General features: G+C 41.3%; 1 protein-coding gene across 3 annotated transcripts in view; it reads right to left on the bottom strand.

The window, feature by feature from the left end:
* LOC136837567 (uncharacterized) overlaps positions 1–22,328 on the bottom strand; it is a 131,119-nt gene that overhangs the window by 37,572 nt on the left and 71,219 nt on the right. For all 3 annotated transcript variants that reach the window (XM_067102439.1, XM_067102438.1, XM_067102440.1), the window contains one exon: positions 5,140–5,337. In XM_067102439.1, the coding sequence (XP_066958540.1) occupies positions 5,140–5,337 (198 nt within the window). The remainder of the gene's footprint in view (positions 1–5,139; positions 5,338–22,328) is intronic.

The following is a 22,328-nucleotide window of genomic DNA, read 5'->3' as shown; positions in this document are numbered from 1 at the left end:
AATAATGTAAATACTATCATTAATTTTAATGTTTGTTGTTCTGTCGTTTTTTACTATATTGTTGTTGTTATGAATCTATTTATTAGTTTTGCCTCTAGTTTTGCGTTGTTAGTTTTAATTCTTTCAGGAGACACTCAGCTGAGCCCTGAGCCTGCTAATCATTACTGTAAGAAAGGCTGCAGAGTACTCTATTCAGATATTCAAGGTTTAAGGTCAAATTTTCTTCATCTCCAAAGTTGTGCCTGTAATCATGATTTGATGTTTTTAAGAGACATTTGCAACCAGTAACAAGTCAAAGATTGAATTTTCAATCCTAGGGTTAGATGGCCCTGAACAAATTTATTGTGGTAACATCCCACATGCTCAAGGTATTGTTGTATACACTAGGTCAGGACAAGCTATTTATTGTCAGAAAACATGGAATGTAGTTGCCATGAAGTTCTTTGTTTTAAGATTTTCAGTAAGTTCTACAATGTTTATGTTGTTGTTTATTGCAATTCAAATATTGAAGGTTCTATACATGAGTATCTCTAGGAGAGGATTACTTTGGCTCAGTCACAGGATACAAAAGCTTAATTTGCTATTTGTGAAGACTGCAATGCAAAGCACATTTTAAGTGGCTTAAGTCAAATTCCACAAATCACCATGGCCAGTCTGCTTTCTAATTCTGTATCCTCCAATTTTGTTCAGCTAAGGAACCCATGCATATTTCTGGCAACAGATTACACCTCATATTCACAGATATTCCAGTAATTGTCAAGTCCAAGGTCTGCGAGTACATAGGCACTTTCGACTATTGTTACAATGAGATGGACATATCTGTAAACGATGATACTCCTAATGCCACCATTTGAAAAACAGTCTGGCTGAAATCTAGAGCAAATTGGGATCGCATTACTAAAGCTTGTCAGACACTAAATATTTCACAAACTATATCCGATCCAGATCCCAAGATCCCAAGAAGCAGTTAAATGAAATGCTGATGGCTATTTTAGTAAGGTATGGTCCTGGAAAGGTCTTCAAGATTAGGACAAATGGCCAGCCATGGTTTGATGATACATATAAAAGCTCACCATGACCAACAGAACGAATTCAGCACATGGAGACAAAATTGCTCTTAAGAAAATTACATCAATTTTGTTGAATCTTACTGTCCTGTGAATAAAATTTACTAGTTAGCTGGTGGAAATTACAATTCCTTACAGAGAAAACTTGAAGGAATTACTCTGCCTCATCTGTGGCAGACCAAATTGGCATCATCTAACTTTGGGTCAGGTTCGTCTTCCATTTCACCACTACTTACAATGATGGTAGATTGGTTACTGGCCCCAAGGAAATGGCTGAACTGCTTCACTGAGCTTTTGAAACTAAGCAATCAGCTAAGGAAGTCCCTCTCCCTGATACCTTACATCCTGAGCCTATTCTCACAAAATTTCCATTTGGCTCTAGGGATGTTAAGAATTCTTGATAATCTTGACAGCAGGGGTGGTGAAGATCCTGATGGCTTCCTCCCTTTGTTTTCTAATTTTTTTAAAAAAAGGCTTCTAGCGTATTGTCTCCCAATATTAGTAGATTCAATATATTTTTATGATGATATAGTATTTTTGTGGATGAGCGCAAGCTTAGCAATACAGTGCCTGTTCCAAAGAATGGCATATCTGCAGACTGCAGTAATACAGGCCAATTTCTATTATCTCCATGCCCTCCAAAGTTGCTTAAAACTTATTTTGAAGCCACTTTACAAGTATGTGGAATCCAAATGACTGTTAGCTGATAGTCAATATGCATATAGGAAGCAGTTAAGTACCTACGATACTCTTTTAGATTTGATATGCCATTTGCAAGAGAACCTTGATAAAGATTTTGAGTGTAGAGTAACTCAAATAGATTAAAGTGCTGCATTTGATTTAGTAAATCATAAGGCACTTATATATAAACTTCAGAATCTTGGAGCAGGTGGATATGTTTTGGGATTACCTCAAGATTTCTTTACAAGTAGGCATTGAATTGCTGTTGATGGGATCTTTAGCAAACCACAACCTATTGTGTCTGGAGTTCCACAGGGAAGTGTATACAAGTGATATGGTCACTGGCCTGGAAAGCAAGAGTGTTCAGTACGCCGATGATGCAACAGTTGTGGGTATAGTAGTCTCCAGTCATGAGAAATGAAGCTGTCCTTAGTCTCAATCATGACATGAAGCAGATTAGTGAATGGTATAGTCAGTGGGGTATGAGGCTGAACTCCAGTAAAACAAAAACATATTGATGAGTAGATCTCATACTGATTTCCCACCCCATCTTCCCCTTCAACTGAACAGGACTGGTGAACGAGTCTCAAACTTTACTTATGTTTGGTGCAACTTTTGACTCACATTTTACCTTTGAGAAACATCTAATAAAAGCATCAGCATATGCCGCATGGAAGTTAGGTATTCTATGTAAGGCCCATATATTTATAAGTGATAAAATCAATGTAACCTGTTGAATTTCTCAGTTCCAGAGGTCCTTTATTTCTGACACCATTGGACTGTGGAATGGTCTCCCTGAGGATGTCGTGCAATTAAAACTTCAAAGGCATGACTCAAGCCTCCAGTGTACATAAAAGCATTTTTTGTGGTACCCAGCTAAATATTACAGGTAAGCCTCAGGTGATTTCTGGACTTTTTGTAATCCATCACATTCAAGATTCTGTTCATCAGGACTTGCCTGACTCTAGTACAGATATGGACTCTACTGAAGTGACAGCAGTTACTGTTGCACACCTGATGAGTCAGCAACCTCCCAGGACCTGGCACTACAAGCAACAACCCTTTGATCCCATACTTAAGTAAAGCCTGTACTGAAGCCAGCAAGGATGTACATGAAAAGACTGGCACTAATTGTTTCACAAGACCTCCCTGAATATCTGGATATGACCGCCATTCTATTTTCCAGTGTTCTGGAGGCAAAGACAACTATTGCAGAATATCCTTTGGCATATGAGTTGCAGGAGGAAAAACCAGGCCTTCTTGATGTGATTCCTGATCCTGACAACAGAACTATTTAGATGTTCCTTTAGAGAATCTGTACTGAAAATATGGGAAGATGACTTTTCCCCTGAACCTATTATGCCTGTTCAGCAGATTTAACATCTAAAAAATCCTGGGAATGCTGAGAGTTATTGAATATCATGTCTCAAGCCTGTTTATTAAAAACTGAATCTGATAGCAAAAAGGAAACTTTCCATGAGACACCAAGAATTTGGAGTTCGAGGGAAACATTTTCAGTTGCAGTATATGTTAGTAAGAATGCTGCTGGCACTATGCTGTTGCAGCAAGATGACATGAAAGATGCTACACATCCCACTGTATACTTTTCCCCCAAATCTTATGTCAAAAGAACTTTGCAACAATTACACAGGTTCTGATTTTGACCCTTACACCATTTTAAAGCTTACAACCGTAAAGTTCATAAAAATTCATTAGTACCTTGAAGAGAACTAGTGCTGACCTCCCTTTCCTATGAAGTGTTTGAATTGCACTCACAATGGGAGGATTGATTTATTTATAATTTTGGGTTTAAAGCTTTTGGTGAAAAGCAACTCAAAACACAGGAGTAAGGAGAAATTAAGAGGTCACAGTGGCTTGAAGACTCTTCTCAAATGGCCTTGTACATCTTGATTTCATTGCCATACTTCTCTCTTTGACAGATCCCTTCCTAGATGTCACTTTATATTCATTCTACTGCCTTTTATATGCATTATTTCAGTGGTTTCCACACTTCACTTTTACTTTTAAATACTATATTGCACTTGACAACACTACTTTTTCCATAGAGAATGTCTTTTTCATTTTATTTCTACCACATACCTGACAATTCAGCTCAGAGAGGTCTGCCTTACCTGGTACAAGAGTGCAATATTTTTTTCATGTTGTCTGTACTTGACATATGAGTAAAATCAATGTTTCAGGTCCTCTACTCTAAACCGTTACAATTTCTCTTGAGCATCGTAAACTTTGTGTTTCGCTACTTTAATCTCTGATTCTGTTGGCTCTGGCAGACTTCCACTACTGCTTCTCCTAGCTGTATTCTTTCTCCAAAGCTGTATCTTTGGATCAGATCCTAAAAACCAACACTGCCAGTTCCTGTGTCCATTAGGTATACTTTCTGAGTGTGGCACTTCTGCTACTGAATTTTTGTTGCTGTTCTTTTGGTCACTTGTTTGCAGTGTACATACAGAGAACCTGTGCATTACCCTCTCTGATGATAACATTTTTCTGTCACATATTCATTCCATTTTTATCTAGTCTCCTGCCATTTCATCTTGGACCTATTTGTATACTGTGCTTTATTCTGTCTTTTCTTGAAGCCATTCCACCAGAATTACATTTCTTTTTGTCTATGTTAACTATTTCCATTCCTGTCCTTTACATCTTGATTTATGTAACAACAAATGTCTATGTTCCTTCTTGCTAGCACCAACATTTCTCTATTCTTTCCTACCAATGTTCTGCTATTAATCAGGCTTGTTTTCAGTAAGCTTCCTTATTTTTAATTTCCCAATAGATTCTTCAAAACTCATGACTACGTAAAGACTGTCAAGTGCAAGGTTATTTACTCTAAAGGACTTATAATTATAATTGGAGCTGTCATCCTTTTTTATGAGTTTTATAAACCCCTACTAATGAACTCAACCACCCAAGTTTTCTGCTTTTATTTCCTGCTTTGAACCAAATTATAAAGCTATTTAAGAAATGGGTTTGTATGAGTTGGGGCAAATATTACTTTCATTTAAGTTTTCTAGCTAATGTCAAGTTGTTAAAGTTAGAAAACATACATAATATGCAAAACTATAGGAAAAGGATAAAGCATAAAAACATTCAAGATCCCAAATAACTTCAGTATCACCTAAGTACTTTAGTCCCTAAACTTTAGATTTTCAGAATGTACACTGTCCACAAATATTTTGAGATCCTTATCACAAAAGAATGTGTACCCACACAATATCATTGGTAAATTGATTATTATGATTATATCAGGAAACTTTCCAAGACAACTTACTGTATTCATAATTTAAATTGGAGACAGATAAAATACACATTTTATACCTATTACCTAGAATTCTGAAGGAATATGAAAAATCAACCTTGGAAATGATACCTTAATGAAGAATCGCAACTGATCAGCATCAGAGAGAAGTTCTATAACATGAGTTGATGCTGATATGAATGCACTTTTTGAAATTAGATCTCCAAAGCCTTCACCTTCCCGTGCTTGCATACGATCACTATCCCATTTGGCAATGAAATAACTAAAAAGTCTCCTGCCTAGGGAGTGGTTGGCTTGGCAAATGTATTTCTGAAATAAAAACATCCAAAATTTTTATGAAAAAAATATATGAACATGGTATTAATACCAATTACACTAAAAACAAAAATAAAATAGATTTATTGGTTAACATCATTAAAAAATTGCATCTTACTCTTGTGAATGCTCAAGGATCTATTAAAAAATAGAAAACTGAATTTGGTATTGAAAATCTGTCTCAATCTAAGCTAAAAATTATGTGCATTTCTTATTACTGTATTACCAAACACATATGCTAAACTTTTCTTCTCTGGAGAGCAGCATATGCAGAATGTGAACTTGAAGATTTACATACATAAATAGTGTACCAATGTAGTGGCTTATAGAGCATTCCAAGACCACATAATATATGAAATTCTACAATGCATAGAATAAAATTTGTGGTTTATGAACCTTAATTACAAACATTTGACTGTGGTTATTCAATGCCTATTTTCATAAGTTCAATGACAAAATTTCAGGCCCATTTAGCTTAGAGAATTCGACACCCACTCAAACAATGGATTATGTCCAAGTTAATTATGCAGTAAAAGAAAACTGTAACTTTTTCATTGGCATGAGAAGAGTAATGACTGACAACTAGAGGGACAGAAAGTGGGTATTTCACATGAGGGAATAATGAAAGTGTCATATTAGTAGCTTGTACTTTTATCAAACTTCAATTTAAACTTGAATGGGAAGTGACTGAACCTTCATGTTGAATGGTATTCCTGTTGGGAAACATTTCTTCCATACCTCTCACCACAAACCTATTTACATATTAGTTACATTATAATAATGAATTTTTGCTAACTTACCTTTTCATACTCAATGCATTTTACACAAAAATCTTTTAAACTGAAGAGTACAGTTCAGTTTAGTCTACAAAATTACTGGAGACTTAAGACACTTTAATTAAAATGTTCAATTATGAGTTATACCTGATGGTCTTTGTTATTGCTTATAAAAGTTTGTTATATATCAGAAGGCTATACCTGCTGTCATACATGCCACACTTTCTTTGGAAAATAAAAGAAGGTAATGGAAATTCAAATTGCACTTTAACAGGTAAAGGTCTAATACTGTATACAAGTTTTGCCTAGGGACAATGAACAACTGATTTCAGCAATGATTAATAAATGCCACCTCAGATGTATACAAAAACTACTTGTGCTTTCTTATACATCAAGACAGACAGTAAAGACATGAGAATCACTGAACAAAATATAATCACTCCTAACTTGAACATTCTACTTTCCAATACAAAGATATCACAAATGTAATATAATTTGCATTTTTCCTATATAGACAAACCAAAAGTTTTTTAAAAAGAATACATGTTCTGTAAAAGGTGGTCTGACTTCTGAGACTTGGTAACTAAGTAGTTAATTGGTGACAGGTGTACTCAGTAACAGGGCTGCTTTTTCATTGGCAACAGGGATAAATGTGGGGTTGCTGGGGGATCTGACAAAAAAAAAAAAAACAATTTTATATATCTCAAAAAAATGCAAATTACCTTGAATTTGCAATTTGTTTTTCTGAGAGTACAAAACTTTTGTCTTTTATATGGAGTTAAGTGTATCTTAGTTTAACCAGACCACTGAGCTGATTAACAGCTCTCCTAGGGCTTCACTCCAAGCAGGAGGTATTGTATGGAGATCATGACTGGTGTTGATCTCCCATGAGAAAAGCAGCTTCCTGGTAACAATTGTCAGCCAGGGAAGAATGATTCCTGTAACTACCTGTACATCCCGGCATTTGTGATGTCAAAAGGATAACAAGGCCCTATGCCAGAATATGGCTTGTTTGTAATCTTGGAAATTAACAGAACTCTTGGTTTTAAATAAAGCCTGGGGAAATTAGCTCAGAAGGTAATGTATCCATGCAAAATTTCTAATAAGTATACTCTATTACCCTGCATTTGGCTCAGTCAGTGAGGATACGGCCACTGGCTACTGAACGGGAGACAGAGAGGGAAAGCAAACCAGTAACCTTTCTTTAATCTGACCTTTCACCAAAGCTCAGTCAGCTACACATGTCACCCTGCTATCAAGGGTCCTAAGCAGAAAGTGCTCAACCACTTCTGGGTGACATCCCTCGGGTAGAAAGTAGTGAAGGTGATGTGACAGTACCAAACCTAACTAAGCAGTACTTATAACACCAAGAAGTTCCTCCTAAATACTAGAGACAGACCAAAGCCCCTTAGATTAAGATGTAAGGTACTATGTCAAATTATAGGTCACAGTGATAACATCTTGCTTCTAAAAAAAAAAAAATAATAGGGTTTCCACCCATATTAATACAGTACTGTACTTGCTTTAGATTTAAAAGATTACAGACACCACCCTACTAATGAACATTCAAGTTACAGACAAATGGGGTCCCAAATTAAAGTGTTCACAGCTCTCCCCCCTTGGCCACCTTTAGGTTCAAATTTTTTGTGTGCCTATTCTGTACATACAGTACTGTATGTAGTGTATTGTGTTTTAGATGAAAAAACACACAGTACTGTATTGATTTTACATCATACTGTACTTAAATAGGCAAGAAGAGTACTGTACAGTAACCAACTTACAAACAATTCAACATACAAATGGCCACCTGCAACATAACTCTTTTTTTTTAAGTAGTGTTGTCTATATATGTAACTCACTCCTCTGCAGGAGCAAAGTCATTGCAACCTCAAAGTCCAGCAGGCACACTCCCTTTCCTTTATCTACATGTGAAATCAGAAGCTGTGGGGAAGAAAAATTCAGTGTAATTCTTTCCCTGTGGCCAAGAAAATGTTACTGCAAAGATGACATCTTAACAACAGTCATCCAAAAAAGCGATTGACTGGTTGAATCTGGTCAGGTGTTGGTAAAGTGAGTGGGTTCTGAACTGCCTAAAGGAACTCACCTCTAAAGGCAGATCCTGTGTCTATCAGAGATTACCATCTTTAGGCAGAAAGATCCAGTCTTGGAGGAAATGCATGTGTTAAGGACAAAAGTCTCTGGAACTTGTCATCTGCCAGATGGACAGGAGCATCTGCATACACATCCATACTGCTAAGTTGTCCTTGTGGTCAGTTCTGAATGTTATAACTCTCAAATAAATAAATGTTACCCCCTTTTTAGGATATACTGGCAGACCACTACTGCCTACATCCTGACAAAGGTCTGCAGAGGATACTGGTTCCACTTTCTCAACACCTACATCGCAGTATAATGAACGCCCAAGCCAAAACATTCCCACAGGTCAATGTAAGTAAGAGAGAGATAAGAAGCAGGTCTGCTCCTGGTCTTTGGGAGATAATAATTGCTGCTTTCTGCCCCAAGATTCCTGCAGATGAACGTGTCAATCAACTCTCCTTATCAATGACAAATGGGTCTGTCCCATTCTTTTATCCTTCCCCTTATACCTTCATTTCACACCCCTTTTACCCCCTTCCAAACCTTGTCTTCCTTCTGGGGGACCCTTAGGGGTTTAAATCGATTTGCAATTGAACCCTCACTCTATCCTATCCCCCCCTCATTGAACTGAATTGACTCTCCTTATCCATATGAAGAATTCCAAATATCACCATTCCTTGAGTCCTTCCAAATGAGAAACTAAAATCTTGATTACTAGGAGTGGTTCTGGACAACTGAGGGAGCTGAAGGCATGTTCAGAAATTGGCTCTTTTATTGGCTTCACTTATCAGAGCTAAAAGTGAGTCAGGCTCAGGTTACTGGTATGGCTTAACCTGGACCTGTTCAATGGTAATCTTGGCCTGGATCTGGTGATTGGCTTGGCTCAACCTAGCTCTAGTTACTGGTGTGGCTTGGCCTGGATCTGGGTACTAGTGTCACTTGGCCTGGATCTGGACATTGGCATGGCATAGCATGGCCTGGCCTGGGTCTGGTTACTGGCGTGGCTTGGCTTGGCTTGGCATTGGAGCGTACCTTGCCAGCAAAAGGTCTGGTCATGGTCACTGGTATTTCAAAACATGGCTCTAAGTGAGGATCTGACAATACCATGGCCCTGATGTGAAGTGGATCTGATTTGGGTTGTGGTATGACCATGAACACAATGTGGGTCTAGTCAGTACCTCAGTTAAGTTCTGGGCTATCATTTAAAGCAACCATGGTCTCAGCTGCTGGACTGGCTTTGGAAGGAAGAGAACCAAAACTCACTTCAAAATGTAATTCACTGGACTGGGTCTGGCTTTTTATGTGGCTCCACATGCAGTCTTTCAGCTTCATTGCAACAGAAATCTGATCTTTCAATGACAAAAATCACTGAAAATCAATCTGTTCTTTCAATGACAAAAATCACCAATTTTTGGTTATCGTCAGCGATTTTTGCTTATCGTCATGTCATTGGAAAGGAACCCCACTGATAACTGGGCATTGGCCCCCTCTCTCACTCTCTCTCTCTCTATATATATATATATATATATATATATATATATATATATATATATATATATATATATATATATATATATATATATATATATATATATATATATATATATATATATATATATATATATATATATATATATATATATATATATATATATATATATATATATATATATATATATATATATATATATATATATATATATATATATATATATATATATATATATTATATATGTAGACGACCACAATACCTAAAAAATGGAAAGGTTTCTCTCCTATTCTTCAACCAATATTTATTTAATCTCTTACATATACATTTTATATATATATATATAATATATATATATATATATATATATATATATATATATGTATATGTATATATATACTGTGTATATATATATATATTGTATATGTATAAACACATATTACAGTATATATATATGTATATAAATAACCAACACACAATCACATGTGGAACAGAAATAAATTTCTTACTCACATCAGGATCGAACCCAGGTCTTTCAAATGAAAGGCAAGAAATTTATATATATATATATATATATATATATATATATATATATATATATATATATATATATATATATATATATATATATATATAAAATGTATATGTAAGAGATTAAATAAATATTGGTTGAAGAATAGGGAGAGAAACCTTCCATTTTTTAGGTATTGACTTAGACACTGATAGTTAGAGAGAGAAAGAAAGAGAATAGAGAAACGAACAAAGAGAGAGAGAGACGAACAGAGAAAAAGGAATAAGTTTGGGGTTTTGACTGTAATTTCAAGGCAAAGCTAGACCTAAATGCTTATTCGCCTTCTATCAAGGCCAAGAAAGCAAAACAAAATGTGTTGTGTTTTAAACGCCTGGGTTCAGTGATGTTTTGGAACATAAAGCAAAACACAGGTAAATGTTATGATTGTGTCGTGGTTACAAAGCCATTATGACTGCTCTTAATCGAGTTCGTAATCACGAGAAATTCGTAACACAAATGCATGGTGGCCTTAGTGGGATAATTAGCCACCGGAAATTATAAGTTCTGGTGACATCAAAACACCCCCTTTTTGAAGGCAGTGCTTTTTCCAGAAATCCACCCAAATGGGCTGTCTTTAGATTAGCCTAACCAATTAAGCACCTACAGGACCGGACCAAAACCAAGATTCCGCCTACAGAGGAGCGGGACAAAAACTTCCAAAAATCATTATCAAGTCCAGTTCTGAAGTGAAGAGAGAAGAGAGAAGTAAGGAAAGTTGAGAAACAGCAGCAGAGAAGGAGCAGAGAGGAGCAGCGGAGGCACCGAGGCAGCAGGAGAGATCCAGAGCTCTCCAGTAACTTGTTGTTGCTGCAAGGAAGGGCTCACCAGAACTCATATACTGTACTGTACTCATTCCTGTACTCCTCAAGCAGCTTTAATTTTTATACTGCAATTATTGTAACCTGATTATACATTTTTTGGTGCAAATGAAGGAAGAAAAATTATTGAGTCTTCTTTAACAAAGCCTTCTGGGAACCCAAAGAATGCTACCATTAGAAGTTCAGCATAAACATGAAAGAGACTTCATTACATATATACTATATATATATATATATAATATAATAATAAGCTTTATTTCGGCTCAGGGCCATATACATGGAATATACAAATACAATACACACAATCTAGATACATAAGGTAACATGATAACAATAATTATCGACAGTATCCACACAGTTGCTGAAGAAGTAGAAAAAATAGAACTCATAATAAAAGGATTTTGACAAAGGAAAAATCTATTTCTGGAGAGGGGCCCGTGTCACCCGGTGAAATAGTCCATTCAGCACTTATTTCTAGGTAATTCCGTTGCTAGATACCAGAGAAAGCTCAATGAAATGCTGGAGTTACTACCCCCAGAGCGAGCTCCACTAGATGGAGTCGTGTATGGAAAAGGGTGAACTACAAAAACACGGAACCTTATCCTATAGAGATTCCCAATGTCAAAAGTCCCAACGAGAGAGGTGCGATACAAGCCCATGCACTACTCACGGACTGTATACAAGGCAACACTAGCCGCATTCCATGTTAGCACCCACCTCACTAGAATGAAGTTTATCAAGGGAGGGAGAGAATGAAAAACAGGGGTGGGTCACCGGGTGACACGGGCCCCTCCAGAAATAGATTTTTCCTTTGTCAAAATCCTTTTTCTGGATCGGGGTCCCGTGTCACCCGGTGAAATAGTAACAGAGAAATAAACATCATTCTTATGCTATTAAAGACTTAAATAGAAACGTTGAAAACTAGGAGAATTCTACCCTGAACATAAGTAAGGTCCTCTAAGTTCATGTAATGAAAATAATGTAAGTGGTCACCGTCTAAGATCATGAGCTTAGAATAGCACCTGAATAGGCTTGTATTAAGAAAATACTTCCTGCCTAATAGCAGACCCAATGACAGTGCTTTTTTTTTTTTTTTAAAGGAGAGGACCTGACAAAATTGCGAGGTCCTGTCTAAAAAGCCTGCAAGGAGAAAACTGGACACAGAAACAGACCTTGTAAAAGGAGTACTTTCCAAGGTGACCACCGAAAATGAGGACCTTCAATTGTAGATAGAAAGTTAGGGTGAGGAATTCACAACACTACCCCTGAAGAGGGGAAACCAAACTGATTGGTTCCGCCAGACAAACCAAACTGATTGGTTCCGCCAGACAGGGCAGACAGTACAGGAAAACTAACACTAGAAGCTAAGCTGATTAAAAAGTTTTGGGACTTCCTTAACAAGGAAAGATAAGAACAAGGTGATTGTTGGTTACCGAAGCTAACTCCGATACATTACTCAAAGACCAGGAAACCGAATGTGGACGGAGTACTGTTCTTAGACGAACACAGACCTTAGGGATGAAAGTTAAGGGCCTGTGAGTCTGGTTCCAACAAAACACTTTCCTCGAGGCCAATGCGGTCGCATCAGTACTATAGCTTCGAAAACTATGTGAAGAGTGCTAGTTACTTAACTGCAGAACCATACTGCAGTAGAGTAGGATCCCTTAACTGATTTCAGGAAAACAGTAATAACAGGACCAATATCAGTTTCCTCCTAAACTGTAAGATTCACAAAGACCACAAAGCCAGGACATCAGAGTTTGAGGGGGCTGGCGAGGCTGAGTTTATACCAGACGGGACAGCTTGATAGTTTGTGGCTGAATTGGGTTGCAAACAGACCTACTTCCAGGCCCAGGAAAAGGTCACAAGACTACCTGAATGACGCTCCGCCTAAGGACTATTCCGACACCAGGGGGGAGGCCCTGGATAGGGAAAAAGCAGTGACCTTTTGGACCCCTACGAGAAGGGTGGTAGACAGAGGCACCTGCGTCTGTTGGTTATGGAGAAGAATGAACCATAACCTGAACGGAGCAATTCGAGTCCAAAACCACCTGTTTACGCAGCGCACTATTGCTGTTTTGTTCAGAACCAGCCTAAAAGGAAACCTCTTGGGGGGGAAGAAGTTTCCAAGGACAGGAAGACTGTCACCGCCCTCCAAAGCGTTGATATGGAACTGCCGGAACGTGACCGACTAAGTACCATGTACTCCATTGGGCCAAAAAATAACCACCTCACCCGCCAGAGAGGTGACGGTGTGGAATACTGAGGCCGGAGGGGAAAGCTGGAGAGGAACTGACTTCGGTAAGCACTTGACAGTTGTGCAAGGCCGGAGGCCACTATTCAAGTAGGAGGAATCAAGGAGACACGTCCCTGACTCCACCATACCCCGGTCATAAACTCCAGCTTTGACTTCAGAAGGAGAACCGTCACTGAAGCAAACTGGAGAAAACCAGGACCTTTTCTTGGGCACGGGGAGAGGTATGCTTGAGATGATGAAATGATAAGATGCCCTTGCTATCTCTTTCCACTTCCACTGGATTCATAACTACGGAAGGCTACCCTCCTGAATCAGGTGGGATTCCTTCCTGGTTACTTAGAAGCCCAAAGACTCTAGAAACCGATTATAATGACCGGCGCCCTCAGGCAATTCCGGACGCTGGGTGCCCAAATGAGCCAGGCAACTAGATATGCAGCTAGCATAGCCTCCTAATATACGGAGCTGTTGAACTACGGTATTGTTCAAACTGGCAAAGACTCTGGAGCCGCATTGAGGAGGGCATGAACCTGAAGGGGTACGCCTGCTCCCCGAGTCTGAATCCCAAGAAGGGATAGGACCTTTCTGCAACCAAGATGTGAAAGGAAGCGTCGGAAAGGTCTATAGAGGTGGTTACGGCTCCACGGCGCAGTAGGATCCGAACCCACAAGACTGTAAGCAACCGAGACTTGCCGCATGAATAAGGAAAACAAACGGGACACGCCGGAAAAATTTTCCAGTGGAAGGGAACTTCCTTGGCAGACTGAAAAAGCCTGACAGGCCATTCGCAAAGACCCCCAGAACTCTGGCCGGAGGCTGATTGAACCTGATTGGGGGGGAACAACAGTCCAGCTCCACCCCGGGCCCTGATAACTATACTCTGGGCCCAGGAACTGAAGTTCCAGTGGCCCCAAAAATGGTACAGCCTCCCACCCATATGAGAAATACTACAGGGAGGAGGCTTGATTGCCTCCCGTGAAGCGAAAGCCTTCCCAATTTCTCGAGAGGAGTAGGATGCATCCCTGCTCCTATGATAACCCTTGAGGGTCAGAGCCTCTTGCCAAATGTCTAGTGAAAATTTTTTCCATAGGTTTTCGTATAAAGCAAAGAAAACCCCGGCGGGCATTGCTATCTCTTTCCCGTGGGGGAGGCAGAGACACACGGGGGCGTTACAAGGGGCTGATGTGTTGGCTGAACCCGCACACATTGAGGTGGAGGCTGGGAGTGAGAGCTGACGGCTGTCTAGGGGCAGAGACCTGAAGAGCCTGCACCACCGCCTGAGCAGGGGGGCTCTTGAACTACATGAACTTCTTGCCGGACTTAGGGCAGGTCCCGGCAAGATCAGACCGTTTCTGCTCGTAGGGTAGACACCCATGAGAACGGAGGCTCTGGGTAACAATAGTAGCCCCAGATGGGCCGTAACAACGCCCACCTGGGGAAAAGATTAATTCTCCAGGTGAAACCGTTCATAAGATTTTTCAGCTCAAGGCGGAACGGGCAAGCCTGACTTACACCCTGTTTCAGCTTCCGAAAATTGACTCCGGAAGCTTAGGAGCTGTACGCTGAATAAATTAGAAGCGTAGTCCGGGGTTAGAAGATTCACTGTGAATGTATCTGTGATATCTGTCTCCCGGAAATGCCTCAGCGATACAGTTTCAAAACAAGCCTGTTGATAAGAGGGGCTACATTCGGAGCACAAGGGGTAAGAAACAGGGCTCTCCAAGAGAGCACGGTAAGACCCCACAGCTGGCGTGAACTTGGAATTCTCCGCCTGCCACTCCGTTAGAGTCCTCAGGAGACGATGTGTCCAGCCCTAGCTGAGGGCTCACTTATGGATCCTGCCAGACAGATGCCATGCTCGTTCTGACAGTCTGGTAAAACCCGGATAAGAGGATACCAGACCGGAAGGGAAGAAATGCCCTTCCACCAACCTCCGTGTGCCCACACCCCCGACAGGAGGGTGCCTTCATGCTGGGAAGCATAAAGGGAAGGCACCAAGATTCCCCAGACTGGAGGGGAAAAGAGGTGGAGATGTCCGGAACAATAGAATTCCGGAACGGAGCAGGACTTAACAGGTGATCCATTGACAATGAGTCTTGAGATTAATCTCTTGGGATTTAAGCTCCTGGGAAAGGGAAGGCATGGACCATGACGTAGATAGTTAGTTAATAGGTTGACAATGACCCTCATAACGAGCTCCTTATAAGGAGACCCGTAAAAGAGTTTTCAACAAAGGAAGGAGGGGTAACCGCCTTGCTTTGCTTGGGCCGTGTCCCTTTCCAGAAGACGAGGCCAAACTCGTAGATGGCACCGGATTAGAGATCCGAGACGTCCTTGAGGGGGCCCCGGAGCGGGTCTTCTTGGTTTAAAAAGGGTGGTTTTTTTTTTTTTTTTTTTTTTTTTTTTTACTGACTTCACCTTAGGGACGGTAGACCAGGAACCGTCGAAAAGGGATGAGAAGGTAACGAATCCCCTAAAGGAAAAGTTTGCCTCACCTAATTCCGAGCTAAGCGGAAAAGGCTTGTCTCAATTATTCCCGCACCTACTTATCGCTCCGGGCGATGTTCACAGGTCCGAGAACGAGACAGAAGGCCATAACGTCTTCAGAAAACTCTCCGTAACCAATTAACTTGAAGCGAAGAGTTACGAGACTTGCGGCCGGCCTCCAGGAGGGGGAAAAATTAGAACCCCAGACACCGGAGGAACAACTATCAATAATTTATATAAGACGGAGTTTGGCGAAGGAAAAACCGATAGGTGTATATGAAACCTACCAATTTACCGAGAATCTCGCCCGGAAACGGAGTTTGGCGGAGGAAATCGATAGGCGTATATGAAACCTACCGATCCACCGAGAATCTCGCCCGGAGAGAGCCCAAACACCGAAAGATTAACTATTAATAAGCCACAAGAGGCGGAGAACCGATAGGTTTATATGAAACCTACCGAATTAACGAGAATCCCGCCCGGAGACGGAGTTCGAAAGAGCGACTATTAATAAGCCACATGAGGCGGAGCTTGACGGAGGTAAAACCGACAGGTATATATGAAACCTACGGATTCATCAGGTAGCCTGCTTGGGAGAGCATAGCGTACAACGCAACCTGCCGGGTGCCAAACGACTAATAATAAGCCAAAGGAGGCGGCGTTTGGCGGCGATAAAACCGACTGGTGTAAATAAAACCTACGGATTCATCAAGTAGCCTGCTCGGAGAGAGCATAGCGTACTTTACAACCTTCCGAGTCAAGAATAAGTCACATGAGGCGGAGTTTGGCGGAGACGAAACCAACAGGTATATATAAAACCTACGGGTTCATCAAGAAGCCTGCTCGAGGAGAGCATAGCGTACTTCATAACCTTCCGTGCCAAACTATAAATCCAAAACAGACTGCGCACCGGAATGGGAGCTATAGACTCCGTGACCGCTGGTTTGTTGTAGGATAGCGGAGCATTCCTGCACTCGACAAAACCAGTCGAAAACGTATGAGAAAAAGGCATGCTGGAACGGATGCTGGAGCAGAGTACCGTAGCAGCCAAAGCCTAGTCAGACCAGGAAAACCCCCGGAGAAAACCGGGCTAACAGGACAAAACTCATAGACATAAAAACAGAGTCAACGGAACATTCCGAAGCGATCATGTTTGAACAAAATGTGGGAAGGTTATGAACTGTTCGGAAGTGGGCGCACTCCGAGCCAAGAGAGGAAAACCCCCGGAGGAGGATATCCTGAGCAGTGATAGCGGTGGGGAATAAACGCCGACCGCTAAACACTAAAACCGCCCGTAGCAGTAAGCAAGAGAGCGCCCAACAAGATAACGAAACACCGAACAGGTAGTAGCAAAAAGGAGGAGGAACGCGAAAGTAAATAAAGCAGAAGACAGTTAGGTGGAGAACGCTAACTGGCCTCGTATGAGATCCCAACAGTGAGGTGCGAACATGTAGGAAGCACCACGAAGGGAAATAGTCGACGTAAAAGGAAGGGGGAAGGATAGGCCAGGAGGTTGGTAACCCAAAGCAGCGACCAGGGGTGGGACAGCACTCCCCGGGCGCCCAGAGATTCTCATAGATCCCCTCGCTATGTAAGCTGTGTCGCACGACAAGAGCGAGAGAAAAAGAGAGGAAGGGCAAAAACCTCTACGGCCAGGAGAGCAATGAAAGATAAAAGGAGTGTGAACAGGAGTGGGGAGAGCACTCCTGGTCACCTCCAGGTCCAGGTGGAGTGCCAACTCAGACACACCGAAGGACAATCAATCAATGCAGAGGGAGGGGATTTAGGCTACGACATAAAATAAGGATAATTGCTCTCAAGCCTTGGAAAGTTAACAAACTTGAAAACAAACCAAGGGGAGAGAGAGAGCAAAGGATAAAAGGGAGAGAAGGGGACTCTCGAAACCACAAAATAACATATATATAGTCGGTAAAAGAAGTGTGAACAGGAGTGGGGAGAGCACTCCCGGTCACCATTGGTAAGCAACCCAAAAAGAAGGATTGAACTAGGATAGGCTACACAGGTAAACCCTCGCTATTCCAGCTTAACTTATTAGGAACATTAGCCTAAGTGAAAAGCCGAAACAGGGAGAGGGTGGACGTAGGCAATATATCCAAGTCAAAACCAAACAAAGGGAAGCACCAGACATAAAACACACATGTACAGAACGAGATCACCGACATGAAACTCATACGTACAGATCGAGATCGTCCCCTCCTAAACGAATTTTTCCCCGAAGGGAAAAAGTGTTACAGCCAACCCCTAGGCTAACCTAACTGAGGCGATGTAAAGGAAGGAAGCCTAGGAGAGGGGTAAAGGCTACAAATAACTCAAAAAAAAATCATAATAAAACAAAAATTGTCTGTAAGGTACATGTAGGAGGATAGGCAGGCCCAACACGACATGGACGTGAAGGGACATGACCGACCTCCAGTTAAATGAAAGTATCCCAAAATTCAAAAGCATCCAAGCACAAGGTCAAAAATTAAATGTAACAATGAAAATCATGTTCCCATACACTTAGAGAAGTGAGTCTAAAACAAGGCAAAATGAAGCCAAAATAAGCGAATAGGCCGAGGGGGAACCACGTAGCCTAAACAGCAAGACAGCACTTGATCAGGAAGGGAACACAAAATTCACAAAATAAACAAAATTATGAAAACAAAGTAAAAACCGTAACAGTACCAATGAAAATAAGATCCCCAAAGGCTAAGAGAAGTGAGTGACAAAAATAAAGCATAATGAGGCCATGATAATAAGCGAATGGGCTCGAGGGGGAAGCTCGTAGCCTAAACGCTCAACAACATTTCTCGTAATGAAGCCACGATAAAAGCGAATGGGCCCGAGGGGGTAGCTCGTAGCCTAAACGCTAAACATCACTCCCGTAAAGAAGCCATGATAAAGGCGAATGGGCCCGAGTGGGTAGCTCGTAGCCTAAACGCTAAACATCACTACCATAATAAAATCACTCGTAATGAAGTCATGATAAAAGCGAATGGGCCCGAGGGGGTAGCTCGTAGCCTAAACGCTAAACAGCACTTCGTAGTAAATGGGTACAGAACAAACAAAAATTAATCAAACCCACTAAAGATAGGATCATTAATGGTAAAATATCCCAAATAAAAAGGGATACAAATAAAAAACACAAAAACAAATATGCCGATCCAAGACCAAGAGAGGTCAAGAGGCGACGTGAGAGGAGATCGAGGCAGGCGTTATAAATTCCTTTAATTATTAAACTAAAGGAAAATAAGAAGCCTCAATCGCCTAAAAACAACAAAACACTGGTACTCAAGTAATTGAAGAAGAACCTTGCGAGGATGCCATAAAAATCCAAAATAGAGCACAAAATAAGGAACACAACGAAATTACGTGTGAACGAAAAAACGTGCTAAAATGGAATGCGGCTAGTGTTGCCTTGTATACAGTCCTTGAGTAGTGCATGGGCTTGTATCGGCACCTCTCTCGTTGGGACTTTTGACATTGGGAATCTCTATAGGATAAGGTTCCGTGTTTTTGTAGTTCACCCTTTTCCATACACGACTCCATCTAGTGGAGCTCGCTCTGGGGGTAGTAACTCCAGCATTTCATTTAGCTTTCTCTGGTATCTAGCAACGGAATTACCTAGAAATAAGTGCTGAATGGACTATTTCACCGGGTGACACGGGACCCCGATCCAGAAATGCTTATGACAGTAATTAGATGGAGATTAATAAAAAAAATGAAAATGATAATAAAAAATACAGATTGCAGACGATTAATTTCCATCTGGGGACCTTAGGTGGTTACAGAATTCAGGTCCAGAAGGCTCAATACGAATATTGAAAATTGCAAAACTCTACAACATTAATCACAGTAATAAAAAAGTAAAAATACCAAAAATAACAAGAAATGGAGAAATATAATAATAATAATAATAATAATAATAATAATAATAATAATAATAATAATAGCTGTATTATGCGAATTTATCTTATATAGTGTCTTTTCTATCTTCCTTATGGTTTGCTTTTCAGGTTCAGCAATGTTAGTCAGCAACTGGCCGATATTCATGTTGGAAAAGGATAGTGTGCAGAATATGGGAAGTCTTTTATTAAAATATCCAATCAGAAATCGTTCGTCTGGATTCAGGTTCTATTTTAGGTACCGTCGACATGTTTCGACCAGCTTGTTGGTCATCCTCTGGACGTAGTTGCAGAAGGTCTGAAGAAACAAGGTGCTCGGGTTGGTATTTATAGGGGGTCTTGATCGGTGCTGAATTATGATTGGCTGCCCGGGGCATGTACCCTCGGTCGGAGCCTATTTTCCCAGGTCGATGTGTGAGCGGCGTTGTAGTGCTGGGGATGAATGGAAGAATTTCGATCCTCCGATGCTGAATTTTGATTCGCACGTTCGCTATGGGGATCGCTCGGTGCATGTCTCCTGGCTGCCGTGGGGAGGAGAAATATTTCCTGCGTAATGTTGAGGGTTGGTTTCTCCTTCCCAATGTGCAATGCTTCCAAGAGGCGTAGGCGGCGGTGGTTGGTAGTTTGGTCAATTATTTCGATGTTCGTGATTATGTGTTTTCTTTCTATTCTCTGGTTATGGATGGTCCTGGCATGATTAAAGATAGCCCCCTCTTGGGCGTGGCAGGAAATCCTCTTGGAGAAACACATGGTGGTCATACTGATGTAAGAACTGAGGCATCCTCGGACGGGGCATGAGTACCGGTATACCACGTTGGTTTTCTTCAAGGGGTCCTGCTGAGGGGGGGCTGGGTTGTTACGCATAATCAGGCTGCTCGTCTTTTTGCTCTTATAATAAATAACCAGATGTATATTCTTGTTGAGTCAACAGGGCTGACATTATTTTCGATGATGTTTTTTGGGCGCGTTCGTCTTCTTTATATTTATGGTGAAACTGTCCTTTATAGAAGAGCTCTATGCGTTCAGGGCATCGGGCGAGGTTCCTGACGGTACCATCTATCGATGTTTGCCTTTATAGACTCTTCTATATTCCGGTTTGGGTGTCCATTGTCGACAAGGGTCTGGGCTACACGTTCTATTTCTCAGTGTGTGTCGTTCCAGGAGGAGCAGTGTGAGAGGGCCCTCCTGACGTAGGCGCTTATACCTCTCAGGCACTCACTCGCCCCGTTCATACACATGCCCAGGTTCGTGCATTTCGTGTAGACCCTCGTAGAGAAAGAGACCTCTCTGTTCCACAAGGACGTCAAGGAAGGGGAGGCAGCAGTTTTGGCTCTGCTCGATCGTGAAACTGAGGCAGCTATGGTTGTGGAATGCACGCCTCAGGTTTTCGATCTCCTCTTGCGAATTGGCGCTGACGAAGGTGTCGTCGATGTAGCACACATACATTCTTGGTTGGTGTATATCTTCGAATACCCTTTGCTCCACAGTGCCCATATAGAAATTGGCGAAGAGGACTCTAAGGGGAAAACCCATCGCCACCCCGTCGATCTGGGTGTACATATGGCCACGATGGTTGGAGAAAGGGGCCTTTTCGGTGCAGATTTCCAGGAGGGCGCGGAGGGCATGCTCAGGGATGTTCAGGGATGGGGTGGTGGGGTCCCTATACACACGGTCCAAGATCATTTGGACAGATTCTGGATAAGTCATTCAAGGAACAGATGCCTCATTATTCCATGTTTCCCACAATTTAGATCTTCTTCTTGCCTCACTGCTTAAGATGCTTTGTATGAGTGAATTGCTGCTGTTTCTCAGTCAGGTGATCAGACTGGACATTGTTCGCCTCATAATGATTTTAAAATTATCCACACGGTTTTCTATGAACATCTGCATGGCTGAGTGATAGCAAGGTGTGTGTGTTAGGTTAGGCCTGTAAATTAGCCAATTCAGAACCCCTCTTAGCAGTCAGGTGGGTTCCTTTAGATGTTGCAGTGCCACGATACACTTTATGTAGGGTCACTGGCTGTCAGTCGGGAGGAATTAGCCAAGACCCTCACACCCGAAAGGGTGTGAAGGCCTTTCCAGAGGGGGACCTGTCAAGGATATATCCCTCCCTCATTTAGGACGCCAGTGCATCATTAATTTTGAAATACAGTTCACTGTTCATTTGACTGTCGGGGTAGGGGAAGATGGCAGGCGAGGGAGGAAACAAGTGTAGTCTGAACCAGAAAATAGCCGTTAGCACCAGTTTGTAGCAGATAGGCCTCCCTTTCCCCCAAATCGCCTGATCAGGGGAAACAATGGGACCCCCTTTTCACCCCCATCATGCGATGTGGGAGTAGTTAGGTCTGGGGAAGCTTAATAGGCATAGTGGGGCTAGCTGCCAGGTAGGACCTTACCCTCTAAGTACTTAATATTTAAGGATCCTTTCCCTCTGCTTTTTTGCTGGCTGTATGACTTTTGCAGTTCCGATCGGCCTACATGTCGACAAACAACACATTACTCACCGCCTCAGAGATGCTCAGAGACTCCCTTTACCTGGTCCGGAACACATGTTCTGTGTTCCTCTACGCTGGGTGAAACTAGCTTCG

Source organism: Macrobrachium rosenbergii, chromosome 59, assembly GCF_040412425.1.
Source record: "Macrobrachium rosenbergii isolate ZJJX-2024 chromosome 59, ASM4041242v1, whole genome shotgun sequence".
Lineage (NCBI taxonomy): Eukaryota > Metazoa > Arthropoda > Malacostraca > Decapoda > Palaemonidae > Macrobrachium > Macrobrachium rosenbergii.
Note: the sequence above shows the minus strand (reverse complement) of the source record. Positions and strands in the feature narration are given on the sequence as shown.